General features: G+C 35.2%; 1 protein-coding gene across 6 annotated transcripts in view; it reads right to left on the bottom strand.

Moving 5' to 3' along the window:
- Positions 1 to 23,421, bottom strand: part of NETO1 (neuropilin and tolloid like 1) — a 101,140-nt gene that overhangs the window by 8,315 nt on the left and 69,404 nt on the right. For 3 of the 6 annotated variants that reach the window (XM_082355254.1, XM_082355250.1, XM_082355255.1), the window contains 3 exons: positions 7,151 to 7,264; positions 4,469 to 5,027; positions 1,924 to 3,500 (listed from right to left, as the gene is read on the bottom strand). In XM_082355254.1, coding sequence (XP_082211380.1) covers positions 3,440 to 3,500; positions 4,469 to 5,027; positions 7,151 to 7,264 — 734 coding nt within the window. In that variant the 3' untranslated portion in view covers positions 1,924 to 3,439. Of the gene's footprint in view, positions 1 to 1,923; positions 3,501 to 4,468; positions 5,028 to 7,150; positions 7,265 to 23,421 lie in introns of those variants that run through there. The other 3 variants (XM_082355251.1, XM_082355252.1, XM_082355253.1) reach the window with 3 other exon arrangements.

Raw genomic sequence — 23,421 nt, 5'->3', positions numbered from 1 at the left:
TTGTGGATTTTTAGTTCTGAGGGGGAAAAATTAAAACCTCAATTTGTATGTTAGCTGGTTAATGGTCTCCTAAAGCATCCTTATAAAAAAAAATAGAACATTGATGATAAAATCATCTTGATTCCCTGCCCCCATGCATTTGACATACTTGTGACTGTCTGTTTCACAGGAATGGCAGGATTGCAGCAATCGTTGCATATGGATTATATAAATTGAAGAGCAGGGGCAATACTAAAGTGTCTATTCACCTGATCCACATGCGCGAGGCAGTCCAAGGCTTTGTTGTGGGAGCAATGACTCTGGGTATGTTCCTACAGGATATCTCAAATTTGTGGTTCCCCAGTAATGGATTTCTTTGTAAATAAAACAAGATAGATACTTTTAGCTGACTTTGAAGCAGTTTGCAAATATCACTTATATTCATTTTCACATAAAAACTGAATTAATAAAAATAGTTCAAGTTGTGACATAGTTTTACTATCTATGATAAAATCTTACTAAGGTTTTAAAGAAAGAAAGAAAAGATAGGACTGCCCTTCACTGAGTTTATAAATTTGTTGAAGAGTCTAGATATGTAAATAGGATTGGTAATAAGATCCATCATCTGGGAGAGACATGATTGCTGTCTTGTTGAGTTTTTGAAGGTGGAAAAGATATTACATGCTTTTATAGGCTTTATAATTAATTGACTTTATCTGGTACTATACAGCAAGAGTAACTCCTTTTAAAGTTGCCAGATAAATATTGATATTTTAACAGTCTGAGCTAGTCATACTGGCCTTGAGATACTTGGGAAATTGTGTAAAAAGAATTTTAGAAATTTGAATTGTTTAAGAAAGCAAGAGTGTTAGCAACGTAGGGCCTTGTTCCCCTTGTAAGTATTGTATGCTAGCAAGGGTGCTACTTTTAGCTACTTTATGAACTGTTTTTAATTTTCTAATACTGAAAAAAAATATTTAAATGCTTAACTAGCATTCTTTTTCTTTAGGTAAGGGCTATTCCATGTATCGAGAATTCTGGGCAAAACCTAAACCTTAGAAGAGGAGATGCTGTCTTGGTCTTGGTGGTACTTGCTTTAGTTAGACATCTCATATTGAGGTTATATGTTTATGTTGAATATAAATTCTGTGGGTTGGACAATAACATGGTAATTTGAATATTGGCTCCCTTTCTTGCAGGCTTGATTTGCCTGGTGACCAAGTTACTGGTGACTAGTTCACTAGCTACGTCATTCAGATTAGCACAAGAACATGTCACTTTTAAATGCGCTTGATAGTGGTACAATGTCCACTTTCTTAAATTCTTCTGATAAAATTAGTTGTAAAGAGGACAACATGCCCATCCTGAAAATGCTCCCAGTTGCTGCAGAATATCATATGCTTTTTGATATAGGAATAGGAATCCTATTTACCCCAGTTAATTTAACTCTTTCTGACTGCCTTGTGGACTAAGTACTCCATAAAGTTTTAGAAATCAAATTTTGAAGAAGTATGTCTTAATACTAAAGGACATCCTGTAGCCTAAAATGTGGAAAGAGTAGATATAAAGTGTGTACTTACATAAGTCAGTTTTTATCACTCTAATAGAAGAAAACATTTCTCTTAACTCAAGTTAGGAAATTATTATACATTTTTATATATCTTTATATAAAAAGTTACAAGTAGCAAGCATATGACACAAGGAAATGGAAGAGTAACAGCAGTATTGGAGAATGCATGCTTTTTACAATGTGTCTAATAAAAAGGATATTTTTCCAATTCAAATATCCAGTACTGACATGCAGGGTATTTTCTCAAACTGTCAATCAATCATATTGCTAAGTGCTTAATCAAAAATCATTTCTACTGAAGGGTATGAACGGTAAAATACCTGATTTCAAAACTATTTCTGAAACTCGGTATCTTCCTTTGATTTAAAAAAAAAAAAAAAGGAAATGGGGGTATATAGGAAAGACGAAAAATGAGATTTTTCTTATTGCAATCCAGTAATTTTACTCGGTACTTTTGGCTGCATTTAATCTTAATACAACAACAGATGTTTATAGTCCATAAAACCTCTAGCTGGTGTTTCCATGGTCCATATTCTCACTTTTCACTGTAGCATGTTCAAAATCACTCAGGAACGCACTATTCTCAAGCAGTCTATATAATGAAAACAATGTACATGTAACACAAAGTTCAGCCAAAATCGTGTTTTTTCACATATCACACAATGTACAATTATCTAACAAAGACATAAAACAACATAGAAACAAAGTGAAACTGACAGTAAAAATAAAGTTGGGATAGTCTTAATCAGGAAATAATTTCTTCTTCAAGTTTCCAGTAAATCTGAAAATGTATTTAAAAACTAAGGAGCACTTGGTGGCCAGCAACCAAATTAGGAAATGAACATATCATTGTGCAGCGGGGATGTCTTGCTGAAGGGATAACAAATGTCTGTAATTCTTAAGTTTGGATAAAGGCAGTGGAATGAATTTAGAAATATGTCCACTTTTCACAATTCACTATAGAATTTTCTTTTCACAGTCCCCATGTTTGTATAAATAGTTCTTCTCTGAAAATAAAACACAGTTAAAACATTTTCTCCCGATGAAATATGCACACAAATACACCAATTTATCAAAGTAATATAGAGCATGGAAATGCATTCACCTAATTCAAGAATAATTGATAGGTCTGAAGAGTTTTGAAGAGATTAACCGCCAAGCAAATTTAATTGGAGACAAATTAGTCTAATAGAGATATAGACTCTAAGCACTAAAAATAAAGCCATTATGGTACCCGATGACAAAATAGATGTACACATAGACAACTGATATTTATGGAACATTTTACATTACCAAGCATTCAAATTTTATATTATAAAATTTGACATAACATGCTGCATTTAATTTTGATGAAATAAGCTACATATTCATGCAAAAATAAGAGGGCACAAATTGTATAAGTACCACAGAATACTTAGTGTATGAGTTTGGAGTAGAATGTTGCCAAATTCAATCAATACCATTATTACCAGTTTTATATATTGACTTCAGCTATATTGAGACTATTCAATTTTTTAAATCATGAAAACCTTGGGTTTCTTCTGGTATTTCTTTTAAGACTTCACCAATTTTTGTATCTTTACCTTAAAATAGATAAAATTTAACTTATTAACTTAACATCCTTTTCAATAACATTGTAGTACAATGCTTGATGGTAAGAATATTAACATTTATTTTAAAGATACGTATACTAAGAATCATCCTTCCATCAGCATTGAATCCTGTATATTTCTAATTGTGAAATGTTATGAAACACATATCTCAAGAAAGAATGAATAAATAGCACATTCCCTAAAAAACTACAAGACAAGTTCAACAGAACAAAACAAAACAGAGTACAACAAAGTCGGAGAAGGAACCAAGGGCATTTGCTTACCTTGAATTTTCTTTTTAGACCCTAGTTGTGTTGTATTCAGATTCATGTTTGCTTAGAGACCCAATGAGGCAGAACCTGGAATGTTATGGCTATTTCATTCAACAAAGTAATATTTTCACAAAAAATAAATATGCACACAAATATTTACTTAAAAGCATTCCTAAAAATACATAAAACTGTGGAAATAAAATTTTTTCCATCAGCATGCAAAAATATTAAATCAACTAAAAGTAGTTTAGGTTTTGAGAATATATATTGAATTGAGGAATTACGTACATTTACAAAATAAACTAAATGCTAGTAAACATGCAAAACAAAACATAGGAAGATTGGATTTGGGAATTTTAAATAATATTTTTCTCAATTTAAATCTTCTTTCCTCAAGACTTTTACTAATTTTAGGCCTAATAATACAATATAGATAATATTGTCTCGATATTAAAAGAAAAATGTTTCTACTAATCCTCACTACATTTAAATATAAATGTTTACTGTTTTAGCATACCATGCTATCATATGCAATTTGTAATGTAAGTATTATGTGATATGTGGAAAAAAGTGTTTTAACTTTCATACCAAAAATATAATACATTATATTGCAAAATATGTTATTTTTACATTAAAATTATTCAACAAGATGGGTTAACCATCTTGGTAAGGCAATTATTTCCAAATATCATCTCATATCTTAAAATCTATAAATATTGATTGGAGCAACATTTATGACCACATGGAAGCAAATTAGCAATATAAATTAGAGCCATAATTTTTATAGAAATAAATATTATATCTGTATAGAAATCAATGAAATCTCTTTGGTTTGTGTGTGCTCACACACATACACATATGTCCACAAACGGGATTTAGGAAAAGCATGGATAGCACGGAAAAAAGCAAAAGAAGAGGCAAAAGTTGAAATACTATGCTTTAAGTCATTAATAAAAAAGAGAAACTGAAAAATGAAGACAAAATAGAACACAATATTCTGGAAGCATTTCAGTCTTCAGGTAATAGTTGTCATCAAAAAATCTATAGATACTGACCGCTGGACGGCTTTATCGTGTCGGGACAGCCTGTGACTCGTGGTCGGCACCTCCTCGATCTCGTCGATGTCACAGGCATCTGCAGCATCTTGGGAGTAATTGTGTTTCATGACGAGGATATTTCTTCTGTTCATGGGTGGGATGAGGGGTTTGACGGGCTGTGGCGACATCTCCGTCAAGACAGAAGCATCTCTTGTGCTGAGGTTGCTGCGGCTGCCTTTTGTACTGGACAGTTGCGATCCACAGTGATGGTCATGAATGCATTTGGAAGAGGACCTCCTCAGTTTATGGTAGTTTTCAAAGTCCTCGGCCACATCTGCAAAGTCAGCTGTAGCTCCTGTCCCTCTGAGGGTGCATAACTCATAATGAGGGGGCTCAAACACCTCCTGGAAAACTGTCTGGTCAAAGTCCGATTTCCTTTGCACATATTTTTTACGAGGCTGTTTGATCTGCACAATGACAGAAATGATAATAAGGATGATCACAATGCAGGAAGTCACGCCAATGACAGTCCCGCTGGTGTTGGTCAGCTGGTCCAGCAGACTGGCTTTCCTCTTTTCTACACGTTGAGGAGAGTGAAAACAACAAACAAAACAAGAAACAACCCACCACGCGTTAATATGGTAGTCGAACGCACGTTGCCCACCACGCGTTAATACGGTAGTCGAACGCACGTTGAGAGCTTTACATGAAACAGGCTGAGCATAAAACTTTCACTGTCTTAAACGTAAACAAGTCTTTAAAAAGAAACAAAAGGTTTCACTCTTCACGAGAACCCTATCTTCTAGCCTTAGAAACGGCTCTCCCGTTGCACAGCATCCCTACTTTAAATGTAAATATATGTTTTGAAGAAGGTCTTATAAAACCTTCAGGATGTCATTTGTGAATCAATTGGTAATGGTAAAAACAGTAAATTCTTTTTTTTTTCTCTTGGTATAAGAAACCCCACAAACTCCACTAATGGGAACATGAATATGCCTAAATTGTTTTCAATTTATTCCTGATGTGGATAACTGAAGTCTAAGAAACAGTATTCTGATACCAGAAGGTGATTACACTTTAAGACAGACCCTTCTGGGATGTTGGCATGAGGGCTTCTGTGGGTCTTTTCCCATCATGGTAAAAGTTAAAAAATAACATTTAAAGTTTCTGGAAATTGTCTTAAGGGAGGTACATTTATTCAAGAAAATCTACTGAATTTCTTTATGAACAGGGATGGTCTGTGGCCTTTGAGCTCCTCCACCCAATAGAAGCTATCCCAATAGAAGCTTCTAGCCCAATAGAAGCTCTACTCAGGGTGGTTTCAGGCAACACAAGCTTCCTCTCCCTACAGGCTCCCAGTCTGGAGCTACACTACCTCCCCAGGAAGGGCAAGCCACCTGCATTTCTGAATGCCCTTTCCACCCCCAGATCCATACTGCAGATGCTCGATTCCAGGCAGGAGTGGCTGGAATGCGGGGTCTCCCCTCCTCCTCCCAGGCCCCACTGGTAGGAAAGAAGGTCTACACCAGGCACAGCAGGTTGAGAATACAGGGCCCCGGTCACACTGGCTGCAGCTCACTCACAGTGTGGAGTTCCCTGAAGAGACAAGCTGAGAAGCCCAGATGGCCCCTTTCTCCATCCTCACCGAGTGCCTTCTTCATAAAGCAGGGGTGTTCCTCTCAGAGAAGCGAGCCAGTGTCCCTGCCCCACCCTACCATCCAGAGCAACGGCGCAGAGGTTTTGCCCATGGAGAAAGGTGGGCCACCAAGAACCATGGGAACAGACCCGCTTTAGGCAAGTAAAACGAATCCCTAACCGTGCTGTATACGGTTCTTCGCAAAATGCTTAATTTCCCATCCGTTCCAAAGTGGTTCCTTGGACACAACATGGATCATTGCCCATCTCCTCAAAACAGTTGATACTGGATCAGCTTCTCTTATTGACTCTACGAACCATGGGTACTGTGGCAACGTCTCTCTGCTTCTATCCACAGAGGGCATTTTAATAGAAGATACTGGACATTAAGCATGGGGCGTTATTTGCCCATTTCTTTTCCTTTGCAAACTGGTTAATATTGGATCTGAACAAAAGAGGATATGTGGCACTTTGAACTTAACCAAAACTTGCAACATTCATAACCAAGCCAAGGGATGCTCTCTATGTAAACAAACCTTTGCGTACAGGCTAGAGAAGGAAGCCGGAACATTGGAAGCGATTCTCATTGGAGAGGAAGAAGAGCGTTTGGGTAGGAAAATTGAAGTCGAGGTAAGTGGCTTTAGGTACCAGAAAGCCCTAATGTTCCTTCGATTCACTTTTATCTCTAGAGTATGTGCACAGTGTCTGGTGAAGACGGACTGGATAAGTGAGAGGTGCCGCCACAGATGAAGGAGCTTCTGATAGGAAACCCTGCTTTTCATGAAAAGCTCCAATGCCCTACTGCAGGCTCCAAAAAGGAGATTTGCCAATGAACATCAAGTGCTAAGGATAGTCCCGTGCATTTAGGGAATGTGAAAACTTCTGGTTACAGCACGAGTAAAAGCAAAGGAAAAGGCTAACAAATCAATTATAAAGCCTACAGGAAGTTCATAAAGCCAATATGCAATATATTTTTAAGGCTGTCTGATACATAGAAACATTGGATAAACTTCTTCCTACGCTACAGGTAGAGGGATTTTGCAGATTCCAGGGACGAATGATTACCTTTACAATGATTTTCGTCCCAAGGGTACACACAGTTCTGGAGTCCATTGCAAACCAACGTATTGTTAATACACATGTTACTGTGGCAGAAGAATGTATTGCCTTCGCAGGGAGCTAAAAAGGAGAAGAAAAAGGCAAGAAAAAAGTTTTAACTGATGCTCAGTTGTAAATCACTCATGTTGCAAATCTGAAAACAAAAAGATTAGTGTGATAATTTGCCGTCAAATTGAGATAAATGATAGGACTGACATTCCATTCTCAGAAGTGTTGCCATAGCGGTAATTATTCCTTGAGTTACTAACAGAGCTAGAGTTCTTCTAGATGTGCTCAGCTTCTAAAACTGGCACGGGAAGTTTTCCTTCATAAAAATGAAGTACATTATCCATATGGGTTCTTCTTCTTTTTTTTATTTAACTTGGTGCATTCATTTAGCAAAACTTAAGTGCCGACCACATGCATAACATTATGCTTTACACTGAAATTCTGTATGTATAAATTTAGTTGTCCTGTGCAAAAAAGATTTAGTTTAATGGAAGTATTGAAATTTTTTGGAAAGTATATGCTTACAAAATACTAATGAAGAAAGTATAATATTATTTAAGCATATGAAGGAAGCGAAGAATATCATGGAGATTCAGAACAAGGGAAAATTTATTCTGAACAACATAAGAAAAATATGCATTATTCTCATCAACGTTTAAAATATATACGGTGATGATATTAGGCTACTTTGCATATATATCACACGTTCTACTAACTTTAGGTACAATGGTCCATGATCTCCAGATTACAATGCACATTTAGGGCACTGGGAGGTAAAATAAGAATTCCAAGAAGTATACAATTTGGCTATAGAAATAAGAGAATTAGTGACAAGTCTAATATAGCAAAGTCTAATGTTAGCTATGACTTCAATATTACAAAAAAATACACTTCTTTCATTGTCAGAGTAATTGGTTATTTATAATAATGCATCTCTAGAGTAATGCTACACTATGAATTATAGCTTATAGACAGCCCTTTAAAGTAGTTTTTGTTTTTATCTTTGTAATCATCCCACATCTCATAAAATGTAATTTTAGCATTGATTTTTTTCAGTTATAGCTTTGTGACCCTTTTAAGGATAGGTATTCTAGAAAAATATATTAGACACAAAACACATAATTTACAGAGGTTCATTAATCAGTAAAGTTTTATCAATGATCAATATTATCGAAACAGTGCAGTCATATTGTAATTAATTTTCACCTTCAAATCCGCATATTGCAGGGTTGTTTTTTTTTTTAAGAAAGTTGTCTTCCTTAAATATATTTTCCATATTAATGAAAATTGTTAAGAAAATGCTTTGCGTAAGGTAATTTAATATATTTTAACATTCCTAGAGGAATCATTAAAAAAAAAAATCAAGTCTTGAAAATCAAAAGTGTGGCAAAGACAAGGGGAACTTGAGCCAAGCATTACCCTGACTCTCCACGCCCTTCCCCCTACCCACCCCCAAAGTCCCAATTCCCAGGAGAGTTTCTTCTTCCTTCTGCTTGGTTTGCCTTTAAGTCCCTGGTTAAAGAATAAAAAAGATGTAATAGTCGTTTTGAAAAACAAAGTATTAAAGAGTAGAAAAGATGCAGATTCAGTAGTCATTTTGAAAAGTATCATGCTGAACATCTTATTGTGCTCCTGCTTTCAACATGGTGTAAAGCTTTTATAGTGTAAAATGTAATGATCCAATCTATTACTACAAAAATCTGCTTTTCGGTAAGGAACTAAATTTGAATTTCTGTAGTCAACCATTTTGCACAACTGATATGGTCTGTTTAGCAGGTAATGAATGTTGTCAAAATGTGTACACACAACAAAAATGTAGTTTTCTGCAAATAGATTAGAGCAGCTGCAAATTGCTTTAGTAGAAAATGTAAAAAAACACTTACTACCTGATAAATTGCAGTGGTTTTGAAAGTACAGTTAATCCATCAAGTAAAGAATACCTCGAAAAGAGCATAAATATTTATTGACCTGCCAGAATGAGCTGGAAAATTTATTACAATTACTATTAAATAGGATGGGTTTGTTTTTAAATTTTTAAATATATAGATAAAAATGACATTGCATTCTGCAACAGTGAGGTATGTTAGTACTAACACTACTAACAGTATGTTAGTAAATGCACTAGAGATTTGGCTTCCAACTTCTCCAAATGTAATTTTGTTTCTGTTTCTGCTGCTGTTGCGGAAGTCTTACAAAACACCAATCAATGTGCCAGTATCAACTATCATTAAATATTGGTGGTTTGACTGGGAGTGGAACAGATCATCCAGGACTGTCAATGAATCACATTCTTGACACACTACTTTACATCAAATTATTATGCAAATGTGCCAGTTAACTGAAATCATCCTCCCTTAAAAAAATCACTATTATTCCGAGTACTATTCCATCTTTTCTTCCTTACTTTGCTACATTTATAGAACTGCTGTGCAAACAATAAACAAACAAAAACAACAAAGGAAATCTTGCAGTGGCTAAGAAACCAATGTATCACAACATACCCCTTGAACAGAAATTAATTTTGTCTCATAGACACCAAAAATAAAATAGATTGGATTCTGAATTTTCTTTATATTGCATATCTGAATATTTCTCTCATATAAATGCAGACACACAATAGTTCAATAAAGATTCTTATTTCTACCTCCTGCTAAAAAAATAAAATGGCACCTTCCTGCCTCCCAAATCAAGCCATGTTCTCACTGCTCCTTCAAGGATGTCTGAGTACATACACCCTGCACATAAGCATTTCCCACTGCTCCCCACACGCTCCTGAGATCTTTGGTTCATTGGTCATACAGTTCCCTCCCTCTCTCTGTCCTGGAATACCCATTCTCCGCTTTGCTATGCAAATCATATCAGAACTGTATTATCTTTACAGTATTAAAATATCATTCCAATCTATCGGAAAATTATCTTTTCCTTAAATCCTACTCTACTTATAATTTTTAAAAGAGTTTAGCACTTAGTATATGCTTATCATCTTTCCCCACGAGTTCTTTGAGGCTAGGGACATGCTTTTAAAAAAATGATTTGTAATCTCTTATGTGGCTTAATATCTCTAGGCTTAGAGTAAATAGTCAACAGATATTTTTAATTGATTAATATCACTGAGCAAAAGTTTAGCTCTGGCCAGGCTGCCGACCTGAGTATCCCAGAGAACAGAAGACTCTCACAGGTGTGTTTACTGTGGAGCATTAGCTCTCAAATACAATACAAATTGTGATACTCTCAGAAACTAAATCCCATTCATTATTTGGCTCTCTTACTATTGCTGGAAAAGCACATATTCTACCAATTTTTAAAGAACTTATTCTACTTAGAAATTCAATATAATTGTCGAAAGCTATTGGCTCTTAAAAACCAGACCCCTTATTCCCTAAAATTATCTGGAAGAAACTCAAAATTAAGGTTTACCAATAATAAAGGGCAGCCAATCACGTAATCCTCAAAATTCAGAGTAACTCACACAGGCAGTTTCCATGATCAGATGAATCTACTTATTTCTGGGACTAGGTCTTCTGTTGCTTTCAGAATAGCAAACATAGCCTCATATTGATGTTAAAAACTAAGTACACAGAAGACAGTATTCGCATTGCTTTTTGACTCTGAATTATTCAAAAGCATATTTAGACATAATGACTGCAGCTATTGCAAACTCACTTCTCTGGAAGGGTTTATTGAACATCACCATTTCATCATCCGGCTCTAATGCTAAGTGTTTCTTTTTGAGAAAAGCCAGAAACGGAACGTAGTGAAATATGCTAGTCAGCCAAAAGAATGTCATATGTGTAAGCACAGCATTGTTATTGATTTAAATCATTCGGGTAACATAGAAAATGGATACTTTAACACTGCAAAGTGAGCCTTTCCCAACTTTCCCCTCTTCTCTCATACACTAACACATACGCAATTGTGCAAAGCATCCTTTTTGGACCAGGTTAACTGTCCATGAACTTGAAGCTTAGAGAATGCTTCTCCAGGCACTTCATCCTGGGGTAGAGTCCTGACAACACTACAGAGGGTAGGGCTGCGTCTCAGGCTGTAGGGAGTGATAATTCCTAAGGGGAGATCACGTCTTCCATGAACACTTACTCAGTTACCACATCTATAAAATAGGGAGACAGATAATGCTTCCCTAAGTGATCTAACTATGCAGAGAATGTAGGACAGTGCCGGCCATATGGACACAAGCACTGTAGTTGTCATTGTAAGCTGTTCTAAAAGGCAAGTATTGTACAGAGGCTGTGAATTCAAAATGTCTGAGACTGAATCTTGGGTTCACCGCTTCTAAGTTGTGTGACCTTGAGCAAATACTCCTTAAATTTTTCCACTTTTCAGTTTACATCTATATAATGGGATAAGTTTAAGGAGGTACATGATATAAAACATATATTCAATTTCCTAGTTTGTAAAGTGACGATAGTTATTCACAGACCTCTTGTTAAGACTAAATGAGAATGCAAATTTGAAAGAACAGACACACAGCCCTTCAGGCAGAAGAGCACGCAATAAATGCTGTTTAAAAAGATGAGTTATACATAGAACTGTTTGTTTTCTCATGTGACAAAACAGCAGATAGTTATTCTTTAGATGGTAAAATATTATAATAAAATTAATATAATTAAATGGATTATGCTACATAGATCAATAAGATATTATATTGGGAGTAATATTTAAAATATTTAACAATCATTACTTCATGGGAACTGACCAATCAGAGTTAAATAGATGTTGCTGGACGTACCACACCAGTGCATTCCACCCTACCTGTGTGTACCAGCTCTACAACACCCCAGTTTACAGTCACTTGTAAGAAACTGAAAAATAAATTAATGCATAATGAAACATCTTTTTCTCAAAAACGACAGGGGAATGCTTATTTTAATAATGTTCCTACCATATCTTCTTCCAAGTCCTTATTCTAGCACACTATGTATTTCACAAAAATTCAATCCCAAAGACTAAGTGGACAACTCCCTTCTATGATTCAAAAAGTGGTTTTAAATTAATTCTGATATTACATGAAGTAGCACAATGACAGGTAATACAAACAATTAACTTTACAATTTGCAGAAGGTTTTTATCCTCTTGCCCTCCTAAAAGTCATTATATGAGCTTCGTAATATACTTGAATGTGAAAACAAAGTCAACAATACACCAGAGCCCTTCAGCTTCAAGGTCTTTGATTCTGTGTTACTGTACTATTTACATGTAAAAAGAAAAAAATAGTCTATAACCAGTCTCCATTTTTTATATCCAAGTACACAATAAACACACCTTTCCAAGACATGCCCAGGACTTTCCTAAAACTATGACTTCCTGACTGAGATATTTTAACATCCTGGGGGTATATTTCTCTGCTACACTCATACCCAGTGTAAAATATAATTAAAGTTCAATTCTAAAAAAGAAGCAGAACAGAATCTACGCATGTGAAATATCGATACAATAGCAAATGGAGATTTTAAATGTTTGTACTACTTTATAGGAGGAAGGTTTAGCTATATAAGGAATTTGTGATATTCCATCATTCACAGAATAACAAGACCATCAAGATAACATGCATTTTCTAACACCAAATCGTAAAGAGAGCTATTCAGGTCCCATCCTGAGAAACCAAGGCAAGCAGTGTGTAAAAGAGAATAGATCTTGGTCTTTTGCTTCCAATATAAATCCAGGAGTGTTCTGAAGTTTTTAGTGATCCTATGAAATTGAGGCTTGGATAAAAGTGACATTTATCCTACAATTGTATTAACAGAATTTTCAGTACAGAGAAACACAATACACAGATGCAGATTTTGAAATTACCTAAAGGTCCTTTAAGCCCAATTTTAAAATTCCAATTTAAAATACCTTAAGTGAACAGTTATCTAAATATTTCAAAACAAATTCTTTGGAAACACAAAATTTAACTCAACATTTTGCTCTGGCAAGGAAGATGTGTACTGCAGAGTAGGAAGACTGGGAAATACAGTGTGTTCCTGTGTGTCACCCTTCTAGCCATTCTCAGCACCTTGTTCAGAGAAGTCATATGCCGAAAAGCGTATGTTTAACCTTGTTTAATCCAAATATCTCCAATTTTATTTGTATACCACTTAATAGACAACACAAGAACAAAATCAAAAACAAAAGCTCGGCAAGTGTTGCCCCAGTGTTCAAAAATCATTATAGTGGTAGGATTCTTAATTCTTAAGGGGTCATAGAATAGTATGGAAATTATTGACGTATGAAGTTGGGTGAAAAATAAGGATACAAATTGTTTCAAATTATAAAGCCTCACATGCAAACAAGCATATGAAAAATTTTACTGGAAATACTAAGCTGAAATGTTAGCAGTGACTACTTCTAGGATATTTACAAGTTATATTTAATTTTCGTTGGCAAATTTTTTCATATATGCATATACATATGTGTGTATATACACAAACATATACACATGTAGTTACTTCTTACGATTGGGAAAAATCTGATAACTTTTCATGAAAAAAAAGCCAGATATTAATCCAAACAAGTCTATTTTATCTTTCAAATTTTAACCAGTAAAAGAACAGCTTTCACATAATATACTTTATTATTTTTAAAGATACTTAATGAACTCAATATTTCACTGAATTCATTGTTTTCTGTTGGAAATTTTTTCTAGCTTTAAATCCTCATATGTTCCCATTCGTCCCACTAGGTGGGGAGCATTTACCATTCTTCAGTGAAATAGCGTTTCAGTCCTTCAAGATGCTTAAATCATGACGGCATTTGAGACAAATAACCTTTATACCTACATATTGTTGATTCTTAAGTAGTAAAAACGTTATCAGGAGACAAACAAACGAATTTTGGGTGTATTTTAATTAGGTTAAGGAGGACAAGAGGAAAAAGGGCAGCTACACACTCAAAATAAAGGAAATTTTATTTTAAAATATCATAAAGAATCACCACACATATATTTTATAATGTTAAAGGTCTAATCATGGACGTATCATCATTTTTCAGTATCATGTCACATGCTTATAAATACTGATCCAATTCTGTAATTAAAAGCCACGTAATTCATAATTGCTATTTAATGCTACCAGCACTAATGCTCATTCTATTAGAGTCATTTCTTTCCTCACCCATTACCTTTCTTTTCAAGTCCAGAAATACCACTCAGGGAAAATTAAAACAAAATGGAAATAAAAACTGTCAGATTTCTCTCCGAAAACTTGATATTTCAAATACCTCTGCTTTCTTGTTAATGAAACTATCATTTGGTAGATCTGTTCAAAGTCAAATTACATCATATTTCATCAAGAAAATCTGGAAATAGAAGTGATGTTCGATCCTATTTTTCTTTAAAAATCATTATACCATTTAAAAACTGCTTGGGGCTTCAGATCAGATGCTCCTGCCGACCCCGTCTCCCAGCCCCCAACCCATATCTTGTTTCATTCCACAGGTATTCTCCTTGTTTCTTGCTTCTCTCAAATTCTTATCTTTTAACCTCTTTAATTTGAGGTTTGTTAAAAGCTCACGCCTCTATGTGCTGGCCTGTGTGAGAATAGACCACACACACACACACACACACACCCATGTCTTTGAGCTTTCTACTTCTGCTTTTTTAAATTCTTATTTTAAATCATAACTTGGAGTGGAAATGGTCACAAAAATGCATGGAGAAGCATCAGAACAAGGAAAGAGCTTGGAGCACGTTGTTTACATGTCCTTGCTTCATTTCCTGAATTCAGCTTGTATCACCCTTGAAGATATTGATTTATTAAAATTTTCTGACAGTCAGGAGGCTCTACAGTCTATCACTTTCTTTACCTGAGAGATGGGAACAAAGCTTAAAATTATTATAATTATGTAAATGTGATAGGTACCTACATTATATCTTTAGGTAATTAATTGTTACTAAATAGCAAAATCTGGCACACTGAAAAACTCAGTTACTTTTATTCAATCATCATTTTGATCTTTCAGGTGCAAAGGTGATTTTCCCCGCCCTCTGAGGCCTTTTGGCGGACCCCTGCAGTCGGGCTCCTGGTGGTACCGAGCAGGACCCTCTGGGGCTCCCGGGCACAAAAGCCTTTCTGTGTCCCCCGTTTCCGGATTACAGGAAATAGGTTTCATTCAGCCTCCATGACCTTCCCTGAGTTCCAAGGAGCAGGTTTAAATAGATGTTAATTAGGGAAGGGAGGACCAGTCAAAAGAAACAATAGAGCAGCCTAGGGGCAGAGTGTGGGTCCCCCCTCAAGGGATATACTTAATATTTCTGAGCTGTTTTACAGATACTGAAACCGCCAGCAGGTGGGAGAAATTAACGGTATGCTGCCCACAAGCATGTAGACCCCCGACTGGATGGAACCAGAAGGTTGATGAGGCTGATTCCCCTTTACCTCACCACCAACCAATCGGAAGAAAGTGCACGAGCTGATCACGCCCTCTTTGAACCATGACTATAAAACTTCTCCCTACCCCCTCCAGGTCCAGACACATTTTGAGGGCATTAGCCCACTGTGGTCCTCTTTGCCTGGCAAAGCAAGAAAGTGATTCTTTTCTACTTCACCCAGAACTCTGTCTCTGAGATTTAATTTGGTGTCAGAGTACAGAGGCTGGATTTGGCTTCATTCTCATGGGCTCACACTTCCGGCTCTGACGCCTATCTGAGACCCAGATTTGTTCGGTGCATCCAAATCCCGAAGTAGTATCCCCACTTGGCACTCTAATTACCATCTCAAATGGACTACGGCTGGATGGGTTCAGTTAACGGCGATGATCCTACTCCTCTTCCCTGCCTCAATTCTCCCCTCACACACCCTCCTGACATCAATAAGGGGCATCGCCTCGCTCCAGGCTAAAGGCTCAGGGTCATCCTTGAGTCCTCTCTGCCCTGGCACCCACATCAAACTGTCCTGTAGGTCTGTCATCTCTCTCTCAACTCCAGGCTCTTGGTAACGTCTCCACTGGTACTTCTGAGTTGTCTTTCACCGAATGGTCTCTTACATGGATCCATGGACACAGTGGCCAGAGAAGCCTTGGATATTTAAGTGTAAATCAGATGGAGTTTCATCCCCTTTTAAAACACTCCAAAACCTCCCCAATAAAGTGAAATCAAATCTCAATCTCCTTAGTACCCCTTTGCTTACCCCAAATCTTTGCCCAGCTTACTTCTGAGCATAAGGATAGCCCAACACAACCCAGGGCACTCATGCCCACATCCTTCTCCAGCACATTACCCCGTGTTGTGTTTTTCCACAACACTTATTAGGATTTGAGTTCATCTTTTTAAATTAACTCACTTGTACATCATTAGCTTCCTTTAATGAGAGGCAAACGCGTTGTTTTGTTCACTAATTTATCACAGCGCTCAGAACATCAGGTGCCGTATCGTAGGTCCTTAATAAATACTTGTCAACGAGACACTGGAACAAGACTTCTTTAAGCAGTAAAATGGATATGCCATATTCTCATTAAATTCTAACAATGCTTTTAATTTCTAAGGAATAGCTAAACTTTTCTTCATGAACTTGATGGAAGAAAATATCTAAAACATCAGAGATCCCAATTATGAGTAAGCATCTGTGTCAGCTTTCAAAGACTTCAAAAACTGGATTAAAAAAGTGTAGAGCTTGCTGCTAAATACCATTTTTAATGGTGAGATTCTAATTACAGAAAAAAAATGTAAAAAAAATTTAAATATATTTGGCCATTAGAATTGTGTCTCAAAACAAATGTTTTGTTTTGTTTTTCCCAAAATGAATGGAATAATCTCCCTGCCACCATACTTTAAACATGAAATGGCCCTTGGGCTATGCAATTAGAGGAAATGTCATTTTACTTGAAAAATGCTGACCAGATTTGAGGCCAGAAATAGGTTTGTGCATCTTCTCGTCACCTCTTTCATCATCTTCATATATTTTTTTTTGAAAAATCAATATCTGCTTCTAAAACCCTATGTTCCAATGTGACTTAGTTATCAGTCAAAATATCCAGTGTTATTATTAAGCTATAGCTTAATCTTTTTTCTAATACAAGAAATTCTATTCACAATCTAATCCCACTCCCATTTATTAGATCCCCCCAATCTCTCTGCTAAAATTGCATATTCCTACTGTTCCAAAAGACACGCTATTATGAAAAGAGAAGCACCTTCAGGAGAAAATTATATTCCATAGATAAGACCATTTCATTACTCACAGAGGGCAAGGACCACGTCACGATCTATCCATTCCATTTGATGCCAAGAAATTATTATACATTTTTATACTATGATTATGTCTGCATTGGGTCAGCTACCCCATGATTTATTCACTGTGTGCAATTAGACGTGACTCTAGTTACAGTAACTAGGATATTATATTTCTTTGGGGTCTGCACTCTATTATTAGGACTTGGACATGGGGTCCAGGGTTTGTTTCCATAGCTGACGCACACATATATGCAACAGTTGTTACGGGAGACTCATCGTTTTGTTAAAGGTATTAATGTATATTTGGTTTCATTATGGAACATGCCAACTCCCAAAGGAGGACTTCCAGTAAATAAGGATTAAAGCCAAGCATCAAAGGAGCGCCATAGCCTCAGGCTTGTGATTCTCTTAGTTCAAAGACTAACGATTTGGAATAATAATTTCCTTTCTCCATAGCAAACATACATTGTTTATTTTCATTGATAGACGTAAACTATGTAGCTGTGAAGCCAGAATCAAAGAGATCAATATATGTTATCCCCAAGGATCCTACCAAAAATTACGAGGAATTAGCTGCCTTTATTCTTGTCCCAGGATCCCTGGCAGACACTTAACTAAAGACAATGTTGATCTAAAAAGTTCAATGAAAATCCTACAAAATTTTCTAAGTAATTCAACATATAAATACGGTAGCCAAAATTATTTAATTTTTTTAGTCTAACAATTAGTTGAGGAAATTGATTTTAAATTTTAATTATATCACTAAACTATATATCTATATGTATAACTTTTCTTCAGTGATTTGAGTTAAATGACCAAAGAATTTAATATCCAGTAATAAATGTCCATCGAGAATTAACTTCAAATATTAAGATATGTCTGACAGTTTTTTTTTTTTTTTTTTTAATGGTACAATAGGACTCAACTAAACATTTAAAAAGAAAGAGAGAAGGGTGAGTCTCTGGAGATTACACAATATTATACCATTGTCCTTTGCTCAAAAGCCTCATTGTATTTGAAAGTAAGAAACTACTGACTCTAAAAAGTTTCAGTATACTGTTATCCCATTAACAGACAGAATAGTAGAACCATCTATTGACTATTTGCTCCGTTCTAGACACATATATTTAAAACTTACAGCTGTCCTGTAATGATTCCTCATTTTCTGGAGAATTCACATTTAACGTCAAGGTGTTACAGGTAGGAAAATGGAAAAAGTAGTTGACCAGCACCAGATTCATGCTTTTACACATTTTCTCATCCTATTTCATATTTTTTAAACAACAAAAATTATTTTTTCAAATTACAGATTTGTGATTTTTTCTAAAATATTAACATTAATCTTAAAATCTCCAAACACATGTATACTTGCCAAAAAGCACATATTGATATTTTCATGATACATTCCTTTCTTGTATTTTTCTATAGTGGAAAGATATTTAATTTTTAAATAATTTCTTTATATAGAAGAATATTTATTCAGTGGTAGGGAATGAAGGGAACATGTGTTTAGATATATGATTACCATTTGGCATTATGAACCGTTGGTCTTTAAGTCAACTAAGTTATGTTTTCCTAATTTCAGACAAGAGTTTGTCAGTTTAATAATAATAAAAAAAAATCAAACCTATTGTGTTCAGTTGAATAATGGCTCCCAAGTTTGTCCACACCCTAATTCCTAGAACTTGTGAATGTCACTTTTTATGGCAAAGGGATTTTGCGGATGTGATAAAGTTAAGGATTTCAAAATGGGGAGATTAGCCTGGATTATCCAGGAGGGGCCAGTGTAATCAAAGGCGTCCTCAGGAGAGGAATTTAGAAGCTCCAAGGGACAGAACATGATTTAACAATGTAGCAAAAAGAGATAAGATGATACCTTGCTGGCTTTGAAGAAGGAATAGAAGGAATCCAGAGACTGGGACAGGTGAGGGAATGTATTCTTCCCTAGAGCTCCCCTAGAAGGTGGCCTTGTTGACACCATGGTTTCAGCCCAGGGTAACCTATTTCAAATAATACGTTTGTGTGTTTTTAGGCACTAAATTAGTTGTAATCTGTTACAGCAGCAATAGGAAAACTCGTAGCTGATTTCTCAGGGTAATCAGAGACCTGCCCCACTAGGTTTAACAGATGTAGCTATGGCTGCACAATATCAAAATGGGGAAGGAAAGGTCAGAAGTGGGAAAAGGGAAGAAAGAGATCTCTGCGGTGGAAAAGCAACAGTTTGGAACCAGGACACCCTGATAATTTGTGAGTCACAATTAGCTGGGAAATGTGTTAAGAGCAACATTTTCTAATTATTTACATAGTTTAAAATATCAGAGCAAACAAAGATTTATTCATATCACCTGCCAGAGAAAGGGCTGATGCTACTCTACTTCTACTGTTCTAAGGGCCCTGCAGAAATGTGGGCTTAGCCATCACCATTTGCCATGCAGTAAATCAGCCCTCAGTTAAGTGTGTCTTTAAGGTAAATGGTGGAGAAATTCTATCGTAGCCTGTAGTGACTATTAAGTCTAAAAGAGTATGTTATGAGACAGAAATGTGGTATCCTCAGCTGTTGCATAATTATCACCCCTCCAACAAAACCTCCAATGACCAATTATAATTTTCTGAAATCATAAATAAATCTTAATTTTCCCAATAAAGAAAATAATGTATAACTTAATATCTTGTAATAACCTATGGTGGAAAATAATCTGATAAAAAATATGTATATATATAACTGAATCACTTTGCTGTACACCTGAAACTAATGCAATATTGTAAATCAAATATATTTAAATTTAAAAAAGAAAAAATGTATATATCTTGTTTTCCTAGATTTAATAAATCCCTTCAGAAAGTCGTATCAAATTATATTTATTGCTTTTAAAATGTTTACTAAAACAACAACTTTTTATTGTAGAAAAATCATAAAGTACTGATAATCAATAAGCCTCATCCTAAAAATAATCAGTTAATTGCACTGCCTTCTACACATATGTATTACATATATAATAGATACTGGATATTAAATATTTATCACACATGTTTACAAGAATATATTTGTAATGTACATGTGTTTTGCTTGCCACTTGCTTTTAGAATTTTATTTTTTAATATAGTTCATTGTCAGTATCCATCTAACACATCATCGTAACAGTTACAAGAATATAGGCGTGTTTCAAGAACCATTTAACCAAGCCATTTAGGCAATTTTCATTTTTTAAATGATTCTAAACATTCTCACCACTAGTATCTATTCTTAGATTCATTTTTTAGATCAACAGGTAAGACCCTATTTTTGTTTTTTACCTGTTTTAGAATTTTGATATATAGTGCTAAATTAAGAAAACTTTTACTTTCCTGCCAGCATACATAAATTTTCATTTCACCACACCATCTCCCAAACTGGGTATTTCATCACTGCTAATTTTTTAAAACAATTTGATAGATGAAAATGATGTCTCATTCTTATTGAAATTTATGTCTTTTTGTTTACTAATATGAATAGGTGTTTGTTTCCTATACCAGTAGGCCATTTATGCTTCTCTATGAATTAACTGTTTACTTTGTTTGCCCCATTTTCTATTGTTATATAACATTTTCTTATTGTCTTATATAATCTGTATTCTTTTTTTGTTTATTGTTGCTTATTTATTATTTATTTTTATTGAAGTATAGTTGACTTACAATATTATAGTAGTATAGGTGTACAACAGAGTGATTCAGTGGTTTTATAGATTACACACCATACAATCTGTACTCTTTACAGGATAATAATATTTGCCCACTGCCTATCCTTTATGTTGCTAATTGTCCTCAAGCTCAGCTTTTCCCTTTTATTTAAATTTAATTTAAATTAAATGTAAAAATTTAAATAATAATACATCTTGAATTTTGTATATTTGTATATAGTGATATGTTCCCTTACCCATAGTGTGTTTTATGTCTATTTTATTGAGATATGCCCAAACCTGACACATAGTCAGCAATTTCCCCATCATATTTTGTGTATTGTTGATATTTAAATCTATGCCATCTGGTATTTACACTGCTATAAGACATATATAAGTAAATAATTCTTGTATTAATAAAGTGTTCTTAATCTTTTAAAAATACACCAATTCATAATGATGAGGCATGGAGATCTATACCCATAAAATGTCAATTTACATTTAAATCTATGTTGTAATTGGTCACATTGCTCCCTCTAGCACTTACAATTTTCTTTCCTTGCTGAAATACATACACAATATAATGCCTTTTGATCTTAGCATTTACCCCAAACTTGTAAATGTGTTTTGCCTAGATTTTTCTAGAGGGAAAATTAAATATTATTGCCGTGAGTTGATTATTATCCACCTTTTTTTGGTGTATTTTCTCAGGGTGTTACTGACCTCTGTGCACTTTTACAGTAATAATCAAATTACAATCTATATATATATTTTTCCCTTTAAGAGCCATTAAATTTAGTTTATTGAGGTGATATGGTAATTTTACTGGTGCATTACAAAATGGGGAATTTGCACTATCTAGGACAGAATGCAAATTGGCTATACAAGAGGCAGATGGCAGGCCAAACTGTGTTGCAGACAAGAAAGGATAAGATAATAAAACTGAATAGTGAAATAATAAACAATTATGGTGACAGAAGAGTAAGGATCCTACTAGTATAAGCAAACACTGGAGAAAAAAAACTATACAAGAAGAGAATTTGGCTTCTTAGAATACAGTGTTTTAGTGGGTAATTCACTGAAGTAAATGAGAAAGTGTGTGGTGGGAGGGACAGAGTACCAGATACAAGGGAACGTTTTCTGAAGTGAGTTACACACTTGAATTCAATTTGAATGAGTGCAGCTGCACCTCAAGAGGAGCAACCCTCTTATTCATCTTCATGCCATCAGTGCCTGGGCACTTCCTTGTTTACTGAAGGAACGACAGAATCAATGGAGGAACACAAAGAAGTATAAAAACGAAAACTTATCAATGACTAGGTAAAACAGTAGTAGTTGCTCAACTTTTAGGGTCAAGCTGATGTTGGAGTGATTATTTTTCTTACACTGCCTACAATTCTATCTTGTCACATCTCTTGAACTATCAAATTTAGGAAAAGTAATACATTACTAAATAACAATATATTTATTAATATATTTAATCAATATATTAAGTAACGTATATAGATTGCATTTGGGTTATCCATTCTATTAAAAATTACCCATCATTACAACAAATATCCTTCAGCTTTCTATTGCTGGGTAACAAATTATTACAAACTTTTGGGCTTAAAACAATACCCACTTAATATCTCCAGCTATGTAGGTCAGAAGTCTGGGTTGGGTGAGGTCTCTCTTTAGGATCTCATAAGGCTAAATCAAGGAGGCAGCTGTACTGGGTTCTCATCTGGAGCATGGAGGCCTCTTTCAAGCTCATTCAGGCTGTTGGAAGAATTCAGTCTCTTGTGGCTGTAGAACTGAGGTTCCTGCTTTCTTGCTGGCTGCCAACTGGGGGACATTTTTAGCCCCTAAAGGCCACCATCATTCTCTTGTCACATGGCCCTTTCTGTAACATGGCAGTGTGTTCCTTTAAGGCCAGCAGGAGTACTGGCTGCAGCTTATAATGTCTCTGACTTCTTCCATCCCTGACCTTTAGAATTTCTTTTAAAAGGGCATAAAGATTATTATCAATATTTGTCGAGTGTTGTCAGACCACCCAGGATATCTGGTACACTTCTATATATCAATAACAAACTATCTGAAAGAGAAATTAAGAAAACAATCCCATTTATAATTACATCAAAATGAATAAAGTACCTAGGAATGAACTTAACCAAGGAGGTGAAAGACCTGTACTTGGAAAACTAGAAGACACTGGTGAAGGAAATTGAAGATGACACAAATGGAAAGCTACACCGTGCTCAAGGATTGAAAGAATTAGTATTGTTAAAATGTCCATCTTACCCAAAGAAATATACAGGTTCAATGCAATTCCTGTCAAAATACCCATGGCATTTTTCACAGAACTAGAACAAATGATTCTAAAATTTGTATGGAACCACAAAAGACCCCAAATAGTTGAAGCA

The sequence above is a fragment of the Balaenoptera borealis genome, assembly GCF_965194805.1.
Source record: "Balaenoptera borealis genome assembly, chromosome: 14".
Taxonomy (NCBI): domain Eukaryota; kingdom Metazoa; phylum Chordata; class Mammalia; order Artiodactyla; family Balaenopteridae; genus Balaenoptera; species Balaenoptera borealis.
The sequence above is the reverse complement of the archived record's forward strand: the minus strand, read 5'-3'. Positions and strand labels throughout refer to the sequence as shown.